At 35.2% G+C, this 18,447-nt stretch overlaps 2 protein-coding genes across 2 annotated transcripts; both read left to right on the top strand.

Annotated features, from left to right (window-relative positions):
- The first annotated feature begins 675 nt into the window (after positions 1 to 675).
- Positions 676 to 10,795, top strand: LOC110724648 (serine/threonine-protein kinase CTR1-like). Its single transcript, XM_021904075.1, has 16 exons — positions 676 to 1,654; positions 2,113 to 3,048; positions 4,179 to 4,477; positions 4,563 to 4,707; positions 6,086 to 6,201; positions 6,487 to 6,692; positions 6,948 to 7,382; positions 7,536 to 7,576; positions 8,153 to 8,221; positions 8,529 to 8,629; positions 8,710 to 8,794; positions 8,906 to 9,004; positions 9,102 to 9,170; positions 9,755 to 9,886; positions 9,979 to 10,073; positions 10,249 to 10,795. Exons 2-16 carry the CDS (start codon positions 2,218 to 2,220, stop codon positions 10,349 to 10,351), a joined length of 2,826 nt encoding a protein of 941 aa, XP_021759767.1. The 5' UTR covers positions 676 to 1,654; positions 2,113 to 2,217; the 3' UTR covers positions 10,352 to 10,795.
- Positions 10,796 to 15,195: 4,400 nt separating this feature from the next.
- On the top strand, positions 15,196 to 18,272 carry LOC110724647 (formin-like protein 20). The gene is made up of 4 exons (XM_021904074.1): positions 15,196 to 15,724; positions 17,044 to 17,205; positions 17,311 to 17,418; positions 17,513 to 18,272. The coding sequence occupies exons 1-4, from the start codon at positions 15,460 to 15,462 to the stop codon at positions 17,995 to 17,997; spliced, it is 1,020 nt and encodes a 339-aa protein (XP_021759766.1). The 5' UTR covers positions 15,196 to 15,459; the 3' UTR covers positions 17,998 to 18,272.
- Positions 18,273 to 18,447: the final 175 nt, after the last annotated feature.

Genomic DNA, 18,447 nt, shown 5'->3' with positions numbered 1-18,447 from the left:
ATTTTTTATTTTTATTTTACCACAAACAATTATTCAAAACATCAAATTTTATCACCTTTTTGTCCATCCCCGCTAAGGCCGCTATTAGTAAAATGATCAATAACCTATAAATATTGATAGAGTATAAAACATATCCTTGAATTTCAACCATCCACTTAACCTTTTGTTTTTTCCACAAATTATGTCCTTCATTAACATAATATTATCATGTATAAGTATATAACCAAATATCTATCATTTATTCTATCAAATATTTCCCCCGTTTTTAATAATTGCAACATTTTCCTATAACGAAAATGTCATTACAAATTCACAATACTTGCAAAACAATATAATCGAAAAGTTATTTCAGGAAAAAAGTTATATTATTTTCCTTATTTAAAGCACATGATCCACTAAATTATATTATTAACAACCTCCCACCCTATTATAAAGTGTATTAAATCATTCGAACTTCATTTTTCTTAAATACTGTGAAAACTGAAAAGTGCATCTTGTACTAATTATTAAAAAATAGTGAAAGTATGATTTTCATAGGCTGAAAAGTGAAAACTAAGCATCTCCAATGGCAAGCTACAATGCTTTGTAGCTTGCTTTTCTACATTAAGTTCTAAGCTACAACACTTTTTAAGCAACAAATTGTTCCAATGGTAAGCCACAACATATTGTAGTTTGCAAAAAATAAAATTTTAAAAAATAATATATAGTTATACACATGTAACAATATGAGTGGAGATTATTTGTCTTTTTTTCAATCAAGCATGTAGCTTGGTTGGGCTACATTTACAACAAAATATATTACTCATAATACAATAATCAATTCCTAAAAAAAAAGGTACATTAATCAATTACTCTTTTTTTTTTTTTATTAAAACAATAATCAATTACTAATTACTCTAATTATTCCCTTTAATTTCCAAATTTCAATTCCTAAAAATCGAAAAAAATAACATTAATCTACATACCAAACCCAGTTGCCAATTTTATTTCAAAAAAACCATAATAATAATAATAAAAAATTATATGAAACCTCCTCATTTGTTGTTGATACACATAACGTCCCCATACAAGTCACATAACAATATTACATTACATTACATTACACCAACGCCACCACCTTCCCTCCCTTAAAATATAAAAACTCCCACACTCAGTCTTCCTTCTCTCTCTTCTTTCTCTCTCCTCCATTCTCAACACTCAAACAAACCGCCATTAAAATTCCTCCCTATTTTCTCTCTCCTCTCCCACCCTCTCCCTTTCACACAACCACACACTCCTTCTTCCACCTTCTTCAACCTTCATTCTTCATCTTCTGCAAATTCTACAACTGATTGAATTATTACATACTGATGATTTCTGCGTTTATTCTAGGGTTTTCAAATCAATTTTAGTGATTTTTGATGCGATATTTAGTGATTATTTACGCCTCAAAATTCGTCTCTCATTAATCAAGATGATTCGAGCTATTCTATCTAAGACGTGATCTGTATTACTTGATTTACATCGATCTAAGTAAGATCTGTATTAATTTATAGGTTTCTAAGACGTCTCAACGTCTCTCTTAATTGTTGTGAATGCTTCGAAAGTTTTTGATACTGGATAATTCATCATGATTCGTGCTATCTTATCTAAGACGTGACCGCATTTTCCTCCGGTATTTACTTCTTCTCCATTTTACTTCCAGTTCATCATTCTCAGTTTTTCCACCATATTTTTTAGGAAATATTTTCAAAAAAACACTTTCAACTAACGATTTTCACTAAAAATTACTATTTCTGTGTATTTTTTTTTTTTCCAATTTATATGGATTTTTTCCATGTTATTTGAGCTTGATCATATTATTACGAATTTATAATTAAATTTTGTGGATTTTTTCTGCATTTTTACATGTTACTATTGGGAAATACATTAGTTCCAATTTTTATGGATTTTGTTTCCAATATATGTTGATATTTCATGTTATTTGAGCTTGATTATATTTCTACAAATTTTTATCTAATTTTTTGGTTTTTTTCATAATTTTTCTGCATTTTAAATACATATCATCGATGATATTGTGTTCTCCGTTAATTTACTGAATTAAAATTAATTTTTTTGTTTTTTTTGGTTCAGATTTTTTTTGGTACAAAAAGCTGGTTTGATCAATTTACCAAATTGAGAAACAGTGATTTTCTCTCTCCTCTCCCGTGAGTTTGAAAAAGGAAAGAGAAGAAAAAGATGCCGCACAGAGCGACTTACTTTTTCCCACGGCAATTCCCTGATACTCGGGGTACTTTCCCACCACAAACACCCGTCGCACCAACTACAACAGCTGCAACTACTCCAACAGATCTTCGTCACGAGAACCAGCAACAATCGCAAGTAAAGAACAACGAATTCGAGGTTGTTAACAAAAGCAGCAGCTCTTCGTTCACTGAAAGTGATGCGAAAGAGCTGCTAGTGAAGAAGTTCACGGGTAACAGTTACGCCAACAACTTTAACACATTTGATAATATCACTCGTTCTACTAGTGGGACGAATACGAGCAATAAGTTGGCCGCCTTTTATAACTGGATTGCAGCTGACAATCACAAGAAGAATAAGAAGAACAAGAATAAAGGTGGTGGTGGTGATGTTGTGAGTTCGAAGTTGGCGTATGATGAGCAGGAGCTGTTATTGCCTCCGGAGTCGGAGACGGTGGTTCCAGGGGAGAAGAGTTGTGGGTTGTACCGGGATTCGTCGTTGGCACGGCTTTCGAGCTGTGGGAGTAGCTATGGAGCTGGGAGTTTTTTCTCGAGTGAGATTCACGAGACTACTCGGTCTACGATTCGAAGCTCGATAACGGAGGTCGTGGGCGTGGAGGTGGCGGAGGAGGTGGAGGAGAGAGACAAGAAGGAGCAGAGTTTAGCGGATAAAGCAAGGGAGAGTTATTATTTGCAGCTTACCTTGACGAAGAGGCTTGCTTCTCATGCAAATCTTGGGAATGAACCCACTATGTTTTTGTTTGAGGGAGGGGTGGAGGGCCATGGGTCGAGTTCGGATGTTGCAACCCTGTCTTATCGGTTATGGGTACTTTTTCTTTATCCTTAATTTTTCATGTTTATGTCATTTCATAATCAGGGTTTTATTCAATTGGAAGTATGGTCCACCATTATTGACGATTCGTTATTGGATCATGAGTCTCTCATCTCTCTAGTTGTGGCACGAGGATTTCTTTTCATAAATGTGTGATGGTAAGAGAGATACTCATGATCCAAAAAATGGATCGTCATTTATAGAGTATGAATATTACTCGTTTAGTCCTATTGTGTTTGAATTTTGTTTCGTTACTAAATGCAATTGATTTGTACTATATCGTACAATAGAAATATAGAATATGGATAAAGTGTTTAAATAGATTTATTTTGTCTATGTCTAATGGGTAATTTACCTTACGGGTAACTGTAACATTTATCTATCAATGGAGGATGGACCCCCCGTTGCGTGTATCCAGATATTTTGGTGAGGGACAATGAAATTATGATCAGGGGTTAAAGATGGGTACGTTCCTATGTTGCGTTGAAAGTGAAATGGACTACCATCAATTGTTGTTATGGGGTCCATCTCCTGTCCATTTTTAGTAAGTGGGTCTTTTCAAGGAGCAATAGAAAGTGTTACATGGGAGTAATGAGACAAGTAAGACAAAATTCATGAAATCAAAACTTTTTTTTTTAACAGGATATCTATATATACGGACAACTCACTGTGATGATCACCAAATACACAATAATGTAAATTGAACTGAAAAATGGAATGGATCTGCTGCAGTGAGAAATTATTGATGTTGCTTGAGTTTACCCTACATGATCCTGTATTCATGTTGTTCTAAGGTAGGTCCATTTTTTGGTGTTAATGTGTTATACAAAGATGCATTCTCCTGCATAAATGGTATGTAAATTTGTCTAAAAGGTGCAAGTGCCTCCAATTTTTTTTTTTATTTTTTTTTATTTTTTAATGAATACAATCTAATACACATGATTTTGCTGAACTCATAGTTTATTTTTTATTTTTTATTTTTTATTTTTTTACCCCCAATTTACTAGCCTGCTAAAAAAAATTTATCTGGTAGGATATGTGTTTGGTAGCTTTAGACCTGCTCTTTGTTTATTAAGAACTATATTTTGATTCTTCTTGACTTATGTGCAGTTGATATTTTGCAGGTTAGTGGGTGCTTGTCATATAACGATAAGATAACAGATGGCTTTTACAATATATTGGGGATGAATCCTCAGGTCTGGGTGATGTGCAATGATGTTGAGGATGCTAAAGGGGTTCCATCGTTGGCGTCGCTGAAAGCTATTTCACCCCATGATACATCAATGGAGGTAGTTATGGTTGATAAACATGGTGATTCTAGACTCAGGGAGCTGCAGGATAGAGCACAAGAACTATCCAGCACTTCACAAAATGCATTGGTATTAGTGGAGCAGCTCGGAAAACTTGTCTCCATTCACATGGGGTAGATTTCTCATTTAGCACCTTAAACTAGTTTTTATGTTCTGTTCATGCACCTTTATATTGAAAACCCATTTTTTTGGCATTAGGGGTAATTTTTCGGTGGAACAAGGTGATCTCCACATGCGCTGGAAAGTGGTTAGTAAGAGACTGAAGGAGCTTCACAAGTGCATAGTACTGCCCATTGGTAGTCTCTCTTCAGGGCTTTGTAGGCACCGTGCAATTCTTTTTAAGGTAATTAAGTTTTCCATTATTACCAATCTAAATTTACAGCATATTATCTTGGAACTCCCAGTTTGTAGAGGATTTGGATGAATTATGTATTGATCTTCAATTCATTTAATTTAGAATAATAATTTTTCGGTATTAAGTTATGGGATAGGAAATTTATTAATTTGTTTGTTGGATAAGGAGGTTTCATGTACATAATCAACTGCGTATCAAGAATCGGTTTTTCCTTGTAAGCATTGGTACTTGGCATAGAATACAAAAATTACTTGTTCTATTTAAAGGACAAGTTAAGCATGAATTCCTGTACCTTTATGGTTAAAATCACTGTTGTCATAGTAATTATTCTTGGAGGAGGATTAACAAGAAAGCATCAAAACCTATTTCTAAAGTAGGTTGTGCATTATCTAGAGCTAGTGAGCCTCATATTCACCCAATATCTATCTGTCAGCCGAGTATGATTGGTTATGTGGTTTTAAGATGTTGGGAATTTTCAATTTTACATATATAATACAATTTAGGAATACTAACTAAAAACATTATTAAGTACCACATATTGTTATCAGGCTTAGAGTGATCATTAAAGTTGGAAAAACATAAAGAGTAGACTATTTCGTGTTTAGTAATGGTAAAATTTAACTTCACTATAGATGTTGGGAATAATTAAGGATGTGGGTGCCTACTGGCTAGTTCCTCATTTTCGAAAGGTTAATGAATACTTCGTATTATGCTACCAGAGTACCAGGATATTTGTTAACCTTTTGGGTCTAGGTCTAAAGATATCAACCTTAGCCCCCCAAATATTATGTTCCTTGCTTTTGCACCACATTTACTATATTGTAGATGTACACTTTTCCCAGCTGAAAAATAGATAGCTTATAACCTTATCCCTTCACACATGCCACAAATGACTTGAGAGTAGGTGGAATCTTAAACTAAAACCAGAAACATAATTGACTGCATTGACCTTGGTACTAGCTACCCCACCAGAGAAAATCTTAAGGAGCATGAGTCATGTGTATTCTGCTGAATAGCGTTCTTGGCAAAGTTGTATGTCTTTTTTCAGCTGAATCAAGTCCAAACTGTCCAACCTTTTGGAATAAGTCCATATGAACAGTTGCTCGATTGAGTTTATATAAAAGCTGATTATGTTTGTTAGTGATCAGGGCTTATTTTGCATAGTGTGGAATGATCAATAATGGGGTGCTGAATGAAACTTTGTGAGAAGTTTCTCTTCCCCCAAGACACTTTCATGTTAATTAGACTTTATACATGAAACCTCTATTTTTATTTTTTATTTTTTATTTTTTTATTTTTTTTATTTTTTTTTTTTTTTTTTTTTGTGGTTGCCACCTTATATTTAATGGTGATATCTTCTATGCAGAAATTAGCGGATTATGTAGGATTGCCATGCAGGATTGCTCAAGGTTGTAGGTATTGTGCTGCAGATCACCGGTCATCTTGCCTTGTTATAATTGAAGATGACAGGCAGCTACCAAGGTATGGGATTCTTTGCATATGCAATTAGAATATATGTGTTTGGTTTCTTCTGCTGTGCAGCATTAATTTCTCAGCTTTCAGTATATACATTTCAAATCTAGTTCAGATAAGAACCTTTTTAATGCATTTTTTGAACTTTATCTGCATATAGTATTTATTGTTATTCTAATTTCTGTTAGGTGCTGATCAAATGTCAATATCTTAAAATGGGATGATTGTAACTTTTCTTGCATTCTAATCCTTTTGTCCCTTTCGATTATTCTATATGGATGCAATTTCCAACAGGGAATATGTAGTTGATTTGATTTGTGAGCCGGGAAATGTCCGCAGTCCAGATTCATCAGTCAATGGAGGTCTGCTTACATCACTGTCTTCACCATTTCAGATTTCTCGTCTCAAAGAATTTCAGCAGAATTTTGTATACAATCCCTCTTGTAGCCAAAAACCCATGCCAAAACACACATGTGCTTCGTCTGGTCTTCTAAATCCTGGTATAGTGGTGTTTATTGTATATAATTTTGTTTGAAGTTTGTGAATGAAAGGAATTGAGATGCAATCTGAATATACTCTAGTGATTGAAATACTTATAGCCCAAACTTTATTTTAATCTCTGTTATAGGGCTGGATTTTGGATAGTAATTTTGTTATGTGTAGTAAACAAATTACAGCACGAAGTGTTAAGTTGTTCCTAAGCAATCATCAGCTACATGTCCATTGTTTTATAATTTATAATTTGATGATTGCAGGCAATGGAGGAGGTTGGCACAATGAGGAAAGTGAATTGCTCAAAGAAGGGAATAGAAATGTATATAATCCTCTCGATGAAAGCTGTAGAGGGATGAAATCATCTGTGGTGCCTTTGGTGCTAGAAAAGGCTGAGAATCCAGTCATTCAGAGATCTGATATGCTTGCCATCGAAACAGTTTCAAAAGTTTTGGCCAGCCCTGTAGCAGTATCAAGCCTTAGTGTTGAAGAATATATACAACAAAATTACAAGACAGACATGATTGTGCAGCAACCTAGAGTTGACAATGTTCAGCCTGTAGTGCAGGAGGTTGATGGTCAACAATGCATGTTATCTGCTTCAGCTATCAGATTTTTGGACCTTGAACCTTCTCTTGCAATGGATTGGATGGAGATATCTTGGGATGACTTACATCTCAAAGAGCGTGTTGGTGCTGGTATGTGTTCATTGTCCTTGTCCCCTGGATTTGAAGTATTTATTATCATTGTTTGAAGGATGAGGGGGGATATCTTATTTTCCTGTCTTGCTGTTAGTGGGATTATTAAATGGCATTCTTTCTGAGCTGTGTTTTTTGACTGATTTTTTTCAGGTTCTTTTGGGACTGTGCATCGTGCTGAATGGCATGGATCGGTTAGTACCTCATCCCCATGATTACTGTCTTATAATTGTAATTTATATGGTATTTACGTTGCCTTTTTTTTCAAATGGTTCAGTCATCACATCATTTCTTTGTAAATCTTTCAAATGAAACCTATTTCTTTGAACAAGTTTCCTGTGCCTCATGGATCTTTTGAGTACTCAAATGATATTTTCTGTCAAATAATCTCTTTGAAGAAGTCAAAACTCAAAACAATACTTGTTTTGTTAATATTATTGCATAAATACATAAAATTCATTCATATATCTAAGCAAGAATGCAGTAAGTGATTTTTTTGTTTCAGGGTTGCATATATTTTTCTCTCTTTATTTTATTATTATTCTGATTGATTTCTTGATGTAATTTTTGCGCCCCGTAGTTGCAAACATGTTTTAAATTGCCTATCACACGAGGTGATTCTTCTAGAGATCTTTTAATTATAAAGAAGCAAGCTCATATCAACATATACTTTAGTACATTACCTATATATGGAAGTGATGTAAATATATGATGCCTTTCGCTTTTTTTATCCCATTTTTCTCACAATTGCCATCCTTCCTTTGTTATAGGATGTCGCAGTGAAGGTTTTAACTGTCCAAGATTTTCAAGATGATCAATTGAAGGAGTTCCTCCGTGAGGTACAGACATACATCATTCCCAAATTTGGTTATGCAAATACATTGCAACCTGCTTTAGGTCATTTTCTGTATATGTAGAAAGGTACATATATTCTTGTTTATGTATTAAGTATTAACTGAAGGGACATGCTAGTTTTTGTGAGGGTAACGGTAATATCGATAAGATATGTTTCCAAGCCAAAGCCAGCAGTTTTTGCTTAGTGTAGAGCTTGATGCATATGTTTGTTTAACATACACTTAACTAATCAAGAAGAGTAGCTATTTGTGCAATTTCAAGCTTTAACTCCCTGTTAATTTTTCTGTGAAGGTTGCAATAATGAAACGTGTCCGTCACCCCAATGTGGTTCTCTTTATGGGTGCTGTAACCAAGCGTCCTCACCTATCCATAGTGACAGAATATCTGCCGAGGTAAGACTTTGAAACATTATAAAGTTTTGAAGACCTGAGCATATATAAAATATTCATCATTTTGTCTCATTGGAAACCAGAGGTAGCCTCTACCGGCTTTTGCACAGACCAGCTTCTGGTGAAGTCTTGGATCAAAGGAGGAGATTACGGATGGCATTGGATGTGGTTTGTGCTACTTACTGTTGGATACTATTTTTTTCCGGTCTTCCTTTTCTGGGCTTTTCTTCTTCTTCAAAAGATTGATTGAATTTTTTATCTATTAAATGTTATATGTAGGCCAAGGGGATTAATTATCTGCATTGTCTTAGCCCTCCTGTGGTGCATTGGGATTTAAAATCTCCCAACTTGCTGGTTGACAAGAATTGGACAGTGAAAGTATGATTACTCATTCGAACATTTTCCATTTACTGGCTGGTTCTAAGATTTTGGTGTTGAAGTCACATGTCTGATTTTGCTTTGTGCCCTCTCCTAGGTATGTGATTTTGGTTTGTCCAGATTCAAAGCGCACACATTCATTTCTTCAAAGTCTGTTGCTGGAACGGTAAGCTTTTTCTAGCCTCTACCATTATTAACTCTTGTAATTTGTCATTCCAAAAGAGATTGTGTATATTGTAGATAGTTATAGCAAATTACAAATTTGAATTATGAGTAAGAAAACGAGATTTATATGTATTGTGGAACAATTAAAGGATGCAATTAAGTGAAAACTATTTTTCGATGATGTTGTCTTGGACGATACGTTTTACTTCTGTCAGAGAACTCAGAAGTCTCATGCATTGGTGTTGTATCATAGAGTACTTGTATAATTCATTGTGCATGAAAATTATGATCTTACTAAGGCATATTCCACTGGGCATAATTTTTTTTTGGTGGTTTATGGGTGTTATCAAGCTAAAACACATATTGACCCTTACAATGGCTAAAATCTTATCGTGTACTTTATAACTTTGTGGTTGACATATAGATGCTTAAAAAATGCTCATCTTTTCCTTTTGCAAAAGTATACTTGTACATGATAGTTTGAATGCTTGACATTGCCTGGTGGAACTTGGAAGGTTTCCTTTCAATTTTATCTGTATTAAGTTGCTAATCCTGATTAATGAATTATAACTGATTTTGTTTCAGCCTGAGTGGATGGCCCCTGAGTTTCTCCGTGGAGAACCTTCCAACGAGAAATCAGATGTTTACAGTTTTGGAGTCATCTTATGGGAGCTGGTGACAATGCAACAACCATGGAATGGACTTAGCCCAGCTCAGGTTGGTTTATTGATTTGTACCATATATTATCTTCAAGCTTTTGGATTTGCCATCTATATTCTGAGAACATACCCACAACGATACTATTTCAGGTGGTCGGAGCTGTTGCTTTTCAGAATAGGAGGCTCACTATCCCAGCAAATACCTCTCCTTTGTTGGCTTCACTCATGGAAGCATGCTGGGCAGAGTAAGATTTCTAACCTGCTGCAATATGTGCATTTTTGTTTTGAAATCTTTTTGGAATGCTAGGTCCCTTGACTGAAATCATTTTTGTTTTGAATTCTCGTTATGATTCATCCAATTGCTTGTTTGTCTCAACAATATCTTGACCAATAATCATCATAATTTGTTTAACCATGCAGTGATCCAAGTCAGCGACCATCTTTCAAGAAAATAGTTGAAACGTTAAAGAAGCTTCTGAAATCTCCTACACAGCTCATACAAATGGCTGGACCTGGACCATAATTAAAAAGCATCGGGAATAAATGAAAATGGCTCGAAATTCACTTAAGCTAAAGATTTTCTGTGATTTGGCAACCAAAATAATCTCCACTAAAGCTTGGGGTTTTTACCTTCTTTTCTTGTTTTTTTGTTTGAAAGGTGTTGCTTGTCCAACCCTTGTCCATAGGCAAAACAATCCTTGAAAGTGTAAATGCCGGAGAATTGTGATTGATGCATTACTTTGTACTTTGTAGTGTCTACATAGATGATAACTTTGAGAAGATGATAGTTTTATTCATGGATACCCGATTTTTATGGGTGACCAACTAGCAACTCTGTTTTCATTTGATTGCAATGCTGTATTTTGAGACTATTTAAGATTGCTTTGCAAGAACGATTTGAATTTTTCTGTAGTAAGAGTAATTTGTAAGTTGTTTAGTATTCCGTATTACATATTCCCTTTTTGATAACTATATTTAGATGAAGGTCTTTTTCTAATATGCATGGTTTAACAAGCGATCTAGTGCTATATTATTGTTATGAATTATGATATAACGATTGTTTAGCGTTGTTGATATTAGTCTATCTAAAAACAACTCTTACTGGAAAATGAGGAATGGGATTTTTTTTAAAAGAAAATTGTACTTAAATGTATTGAATGTTGTGTCTTGTGTTTAGTTTTATAACCTCAAAGTTTCCGCTTGTGCAAAAAGTCCTGTTCAAGCCCGACTTGTGCTCGTCTTGGACACTGTGTGTGCTGTGAGCTGTGCATAAGCACCTTCCCGCTCTTGGTTCGCACCAATGTGTTGCGACTTGACTTGGCTTGCACCAATGTGTCACGGTGGGCTGTGTTGGAATGTTAGCAGTTTCATGCCATGGGCTATAGCCGATTAGCCGCTATACCAACAACATGAACCACAACGTGCTAGCGTGCTACCTTTAGTATTTTTCCTGAAAAATCATGGGTCAGAGGCTTAGAGCATTTATGGACTTATAATATATAGATTGACTTCATAAACATTACTAAAAAAAACAAGATTATCCTAATAAAATATCACAATAACACCCTTATATCTGAAAATTCATTGTTTTATTGGTCTCTAAACTGCAACACATATTGCATTTTATTTCGAATTTTATATTCCACCATTGATATTTAGCTCATGGGAATGATTTTTGACGTGATTAAAGTAATAATACAACAACACCCATCTTAGAAACTCCAAATTAATTAGCTAGTGGCCATTTATTATATGGTTAGCTTTCAAAAGAAAATTACATCTTACATAAACAACTTCATTATTTTCATGTGCTCAAAACCCATTAAAAATTGGAAAACTTTTGTATACACCCGGTTTTCAGTAATTTACTATACATCAGGTACACTTTTGTCAGCTTTAGTGTCACTTTTGTCAAATTTAATGTCACTTTTGTCAAATTTATCAATGAAGCATAAGAGCAACCACAATAGTGGGGAGCACCCTCCCCACAACTCTCTCTCTCCTCCATTTGAGCTACCTCACCATTGTAGGAGGTGACTCATGGGTAACCCATAGGTTGGGGATGCCCTCTCTGGCGGGTCACCTGACGCCTCGGCCCACGTGAAGCTCAACTTATCTTTTCAATTTTTTTTGCCATATTGTGAATAAAAACGGTAAATTATGGTGGGGTATTGATAAAAGTATGAGAGAGAGTAGTGTGGTTAATCACCATTAAGGAAGTGACTTAAGAGAGTAACTCAAGATAGTGAAATATGATGTGGAGGGAGAAAAGTAGGGAAGAGAAAATAGCGAACCACCCCACCATTATAGGTGCTCTAAATAACACTTATATATGTCAGGGTAACTTTTGTGCGTTTAATTGTAACTTTTGCACATTTTATTGTCACTTTATAATGGATGTTCAGTAATTTAATGAACATCCGTTTTATTTAAATGTTTGTGTTAAAAACTACACTATTAAACCCATACAAAAATAATACTCAATTAATACAACATTTCCAACCTACAAAAATTAATAAATAAATAATAATTTTCATAATAGTTGACACTTATCATTTCCCGAGTAACTAACTTTTCATATTAGTTGACACGTATCATTTACTCGGTAACTAATTTTAACCGATCTAACCCATTCCGAGCCACAACCGAGTCAGGCGAAACTCGAACCGCTCCCTCAAACGCTACAACCGCATCCTCTCGTTTCCCCAACCCCTCACAACACTCCGCCAACAAACACCAAGCTCTCCCACTCTCTCTCCTCAACTCCAGCGCTTCTCTCAACTCTCTCTCCACCATCCTCCAAACCTCCTCATCAACACCACCCTCATCATCAACCCGACTGAGTCGACTCACCTCCATCCTCAACCCAGCTCGCTTCACCATCGCATCCGCCTTCTCCTCCTTCTCAAGCGACGCAACCGCGAGGGGGAGAGCGCGACGTTGAGCGCGTCGAGCGAGGAGGTCTTGAACCCTTGGAGTTCGAGCGCGAGTGCTTTGATGATGTGGTTGGCGGCGTCGGTGGGGTCGAGGAGGACGGCGGCGTCGGATTCGGTGACGGCGGCGGAGAATTTGGATTTGGAGAGGTGATCGGCGGCTTTGACGAAGTGACGGCGAGCTTGGTGTTTGTGACGGTTGTGGTAGGAGTGGTATTGGGTGATTAATTTTTGGGGGATTTTGTTGGTGTAAAGGTATGTGAGGATGCTTACCAAGAAGATTAGGGCTTGAAGAGAGATATCCCACCACATTGACATTGTTCAAGATTGAAGATTTGAGATTGTGGTTTTTTAGGGTTTGTTTTGATTGTTAGGTTTGAGATTTGGAATTGATGATGAAATTGGGTATTGAGTTTTTTGGGGAAGGAAAGAGGAATTGGGAATTTTGTTAAATGGTGAGTCAAATTTGGCTTGCTTTATGGGTTGGAAAATGTTGACTGGAGGAATGGTGGGGGATTGAATGGTTCATTGTTGGTTAGATTGCTGTACTAGAAAGATTGATGTACTAGAAGGTCAACGCCTATGCCGGATTTGGTCAAATTCTTATAAGGTAGTAATTGGGTTGTTTGGATCGAGTTTGGAACTTGTTATATTTTATGTGGTTGAGTGTGGGATGGAAAACTGTTTGGGATTATTATGGGGTTGGGTTGATTTAATTTAAGCCAATCTAACATTGGTTCAAGTCAATTTTTATTTTAAGTAGAGTTTAATTTGATTATAGAGTAATAATTAGTTTTACCATGTCTAATTAATGATGGGTTAGATTAGACTTTTGCCAAGGGCAATCTAATCCAAGCTTGGGATTTAGATTAGTCTAAAATGATGGATTTTAAGTCTAATAAGAGTCTGTTCACATTTACTAAATTTCAGCTCAGTTAAGTTCAATTCAGTTCAGCTCCAGTTCAGTTCAGTTTAGTTCCTAATTTCCCTCTTTTATAAAATATTCATTTCAGCTCAGTTCAGTTCAGCTCCAATCAATTCAGTTCAGCTCAGTTCAGTAAATATAAACAGACCCTAAATGAATAAAATACTTGAAACTTACTCGTAAAATGATACTTTGGACATAGGTCCAACCATTGTTGGATAATGGGGATTAGGATTGGTAGTTGGAAGACTTGAAACTCACTGGATTAGCTAGTAAAATTTTTATGTTCACAATTGTGAACTTGCCTTTGTTTAGGCAAAATTTTATAATATCATACGTAGTAATAGGGGTGTCCATAATTCGGATAAAAATCGAAATCCAATTCAATCCAAACCGAATTATCAATTCGGATCGGATCTGAACTTTAAATCGGATCGGATTGGATTGAGATTTTTTGGAAATTCGGATTTTCGGATTGGATCAGATTGACCCTACTTGGATCCAATCCAAACCGAAAATCGAATTGTAAAATTAAGGGTTCGTTTGACACTGTTGTGGTTTTCTGTTTTTTGGTTTTTTGTTGTATAAAAGTATATGATTTATGTCACATAATTAATCAAAAATTATTTAAACTTATTAAAATTATAATAATTTTAAAAACTGACAACAAAAAAGTGGAAACACCTTTTTATTGTTTTCTGTTTTTGGTTTTTAGTTTTCAAAAAAACAGGAAACTGAAAACCAAAAATGATGCCAAACATGCCCTAAGCTTGTATAAATATGGATTTCTGTATATTTTGAAGTTTAACTCAAATACTTAATACTATATAAAATAAATTAGAGAGACTTTGTATTAATTAATTAATGACTTGACGTTGAACTATTTATTTTAATCATGATTTTGAAGACTTTTATTTATATTAAAGCTTTATTTTTATAATTGTATTAGGCGCTAAAAAAATAATGTATTATAATTCGGATTTTCGGATCGGATCCAAATAACCGAATTTTAATTCGGATTAGATCAAGAGAGAAATTCGGATCGGATCGGGTAGAAAATTAAAAACGAAATTATATTTCGGATTGGATCGGATTTGGACTAAATCCAAACCGAAAACCGAACGGACACCCCTACGTAGTAATTAGCATTTTCAATGTTGTTCTATGATGAAAATTTAAAGGAGATCAAAGTTATTTTGATCACCTTAAGCCATCCTATATAATATGGTGTAGTCCACAAAATAAAACAATGCATGTGAACTTTAAACAAATTGTACTAAATTGATACATAACATTATACGGAGTACATAACATTGATCGGATAAAAGTGAACTTCAAACCATTTGTATTTTTCTCATCATACAAGTAATTTTATTATCAAATATTTCATTTGTATTTGTCATATGATTTTTTATTCAAACAATTTTTATTTGCTAATTTAAATTTTATTTATTATTCTATGAGTAGATGATTTTTTTATTAATAAATTAATTTGTTTTAAAAAAAAAAATATACGGATTTTTGTACAGAAAATGTAAAATCTATTGTTAAAAACAAAAAAAAAAAAAAAAGAAGAAAGAAAGAAAAAAAAAAAGAAAAAAAGTACGGAGTATAATCTACTTTCCCTCTCCTATTCCTAATTGAACTCGTGAAGACGTAAACCCCCAATTTCTCAATCAATTAAGCTTCTTATCAACCAAACTCAAAACCCCCCAAAATTTCCCTAAAAATCCCTAAAAATTTCCCCAAAAATCTTCATCATCTTCCTTGAAGATGGAGGAATCAGAGAAGAGAAGAGAAAGACTAAGAGCAATGCGATTAGAAGCAACAACTGATGCTGTTCCATCATCTTTCCCTCAACAAACCCTAAATTCAATTTTACCAGCACCATTACTCAATAACGAAGATTCCAACGCCGCCGCAGCAGCTGCTACTCCTCCACCGCGATTTGATTATTACACCGATCCAATGGCCGCTTACTCCACCGACAAACGGCGGCCTTTCACTCCTAGACCACATGTTTCGCCCTCTCCTCAAGGTAAATTTTTTATCTTTTTTGATTATTTTTTTTAAATGGGTTACTTGGGTTTTGATGAAATTGGGGATTAGGGATGTGGGAAACTGGGAAAGGTTAGAAATTCTACTTGATTATGTATAATTATGGGTTTTATATCAAATTGGTGTATATTTGTTGGCAAGTTTGTTGTTTGTTTATTGTTACTGATTTTTGATGTTGTTGATGAAATTGTGAATTTGGGTGGGTATGAAACTATGAATGATGGGTTATAATTTGATCTTACTAGTTACTTTTATTGGGTTGCTATATTTTGTATGGTTGTAATAATTCAATATTATATCTTCTTGCAAAAAGAAGGGATAATAATCTATTGCTAAATCATAGTGATGGTTTAAGAAGTGATTACTGATTAGCTGTATGATTAGGTGCAACTTGTTATTGTTCAATTATCTTTTGCATTCGTCTTCTTTAATAGTGATGCATTGCGAATATGCGTTTAAAGGTTGAATTTTGTTGAATTTGTCCACTCCCGTATAGTCTTAGGCCCGAATTAATTTAGATGGACTTGTTGATTTGGATACTGTTGTGGTCTGTATATGCTTTCTTCGACCTCCTAAGTTGCAAGCAAAGTGATTGTTTTCTGATTTAAGTGAAGGCAGTAAAAAATTACTGGTACGTTGGGAGTAGCTTATCAAGGGAAAATATCATGGGGTAGTTAGCTGTATAAGAAAGGTTGTTCTTTGGGAAAGGTCGTTATTTGGACATCGAAATCCTTAGGGAGTACATAGTTTCTTTTGCATTGATAATGCACTAGTTAATCCCGTCTTGGTTTTAAAAAGCGTGCCTCGGTCTCCCAGTGCCTCAAAGCGCTTTGCGCCTCAAGGAAAATAACTAAGATTTAAGTTATAAATTAAAGAATGATGGACATTTTTTCAAATTTAGACTACCTTAGCTTTACATATAACATTATTTAATTTATTTTCCTCAAAAAAAAAAGAAAAATTATTATTTCATTTATTATGAATCTTTTTAATTGGTATTAAGTACAATCAAAGTAAAAAATAATTTGAAATAAATATATAAATACATGCGCCTTGCATACAAAAGGTGCGTGCCTTCGCCTTGCGCCTAGGCTGCAAGGACCATTTGCGCCTTTTAAAACTAAGAATCCCGTCAAAGTATTGTCTTCACTGATAAATAGTTGAGCTTGGATCTGCTGAGACATTTAACCCCATCAAATTGTTTTTTTCCTTCCAATTAAGCTATTAAGCCAACTGTTCTGTTAAATTGTTATCTTCTGCATGAAAATGATTTATTGTTTTTTTACGTGGAATTAACAGGACCAATGAATCCTCAAATGCATCCTGGTGCCCCTCAATTCCAACATAATGTTGCTCCTCGTCCGGGTATGTATCAAGGTGGAGATCCCTATTATAACCCAGGCAGACCTGGTCCGACTTCAAGTCCAATGGGGATTAGGAGCCCATACCCTATGCACCAAGGTACCCCTTAAAAGTCTTGGATACACTTTCTATTTCTTTGAAAGATTTGATTTTATGCAGTGGAAGAATTTTTCAAGCTCCCTTATAGCTAGATTGAATGTGCAGGTAGTCCAAACTTCGGTGCTGCACCTGGCAGGGGTCACTGGTTTAATAATAATCCTAGTCCTGGTCCTCCTGGTACATGTGGAGGTAGCCCTTATCCTCCATATCAAGGTACTTTGTGGTCATTGATGAAGTATGAGGTTGCTTGTATTTGTTCTCAGGAATGATTTTTATTCATTGTTGGCTATGAATATTGAATGTGCAGGTAGCCCTAATTTTAGATCTCCTCCTCGAGGAAGGGGTCACTGGTCCAGCAATAGTCCCTGGCCTCCCAGCCCTGGTCCTGGACGTGGAGGTGGTCCTAGCCCTAACGTAGGAAGAGGGAGGGGTCGATGGGATGGCAGTAGGATGAGTCCTAGTTCAGGATATTCTGGTGGAAGAGGAAGGGGAAGAAGCTACGATTATGGTCAAGCACGGTCTTTCTACAACAAGTCCATGGTGGAGGACCCTTGGGCATCATTAACGCCTGTTATTTGGCAAGGGGAGAAGGAGAATGAGGTTAAAAGTTTCGCTAATAACCGAGGTTATTTTCAGAAAACTCAGACATTTCAAAAAACTCCTTGTGCAAAAAAACCTCGGGTCTTTAATTCTTTCGATTCATCCAACTCAAAAGAGAGTGGGAGCCTGGCTGAGTACTTAGCTGAATCTTTTGATGAAGCTGGTGAAGAAGCAGCAGCCACTATATTATAATGCTTTCTTATTTTTTCATTTACAGGGGTGTCTTGGTAGTTGAGTTTGGCTCCTCCTACTAGATAGGATTTGATAAACTGTACTCGTACTGTATTTTTCAGTAGATTTTTTTAAATTTTTTTTTATAAATATACAGTAACAATTAGCATAAGCAATGTACGAAAATCTAATGCATTAACCATTCAAAGTTATTGGAAGAATGCTGGCTAGTGGCAACAGTTAATTATCAATGATGGTTCTGATCTCATTGATGAGTAAATGAGTTGAATGATAAAGATGTGTATTTTTTTTTAATTTTTAATTTTTTTTTTTTTTTTTTTTATAGTTCTCTAGTTTCCACTGATCTAAGATGCATTTTTAAGCTTTGTGCTCCAAATTCTTTAATCCGTTGTGCTTGCTTTAGCCAATGTAAGCTGGGGCTGTCTACAATGGCGATAATAAGTCCACTAG

Source organism: Chenopodium quinoa, unplaced genomic scaffold (genome assembly GCF_001683475.1).
Source record: "Chenopodium quinoa cultivar QQ74 unplaced genomic scaffold, ASM168347v1, whole genome shotgun sequence".
Taxonomy (NCBI): Eukaryota; Viridiplantae; Streptophyta; class Magnoliopsida; order Caryophyllales; family Amaranthaceae; genus Chenopodium; species Chenopodium quinoa.
This window is presented reverse-complemented; position numbering and strand designations above follow the sequence as displayed.

Bases quoted from the DNA above. Each gene is read 5' to 3' on its own strand.
- LOC110724648 (XM_021904075.1), top strand. From the start codon at position 2,218: ATGCCGCACAGAGCGACTTACTTTTTCCCACGGCAATTCCCTGATACT. The intron at 8,795-8,905 runs GTTTGTGCTACT...TGTTATATGTAG, and splicing joins TACGGATGGCATTGGATGTG to GCCAAGGGGATTAATTATCT. The intron at 9,005-9,101 runs GTATGATTACTC...GCCCTCTCCTAG, and splicing joins ACAAGAATTGGACAGTGAAA to GTATGTGATTTTGGTTTGTC.
- LOC110724647 (XM_021904074.1), top strand. From the start codon at position 15,460: ATGGAGGAATCAGAGAAGAGAAGAGAAAGACTAAGAGCAATGCGATTA. The intron at 17,206-17,310 runs GTACCCCTTAAA...TTGAATGTGCAG, and splicing joins CCCATACCCTATGCACCAAG to GTAGTCCAAACTTCGGTGCT. The intron at 17,419-17,512 runs GTACTTTGTGGT...TTGAATGTGCAG, and splicing joins CCCTTATCCTCCATATCAAG to GTAGCCCTAATTTTAGATCT.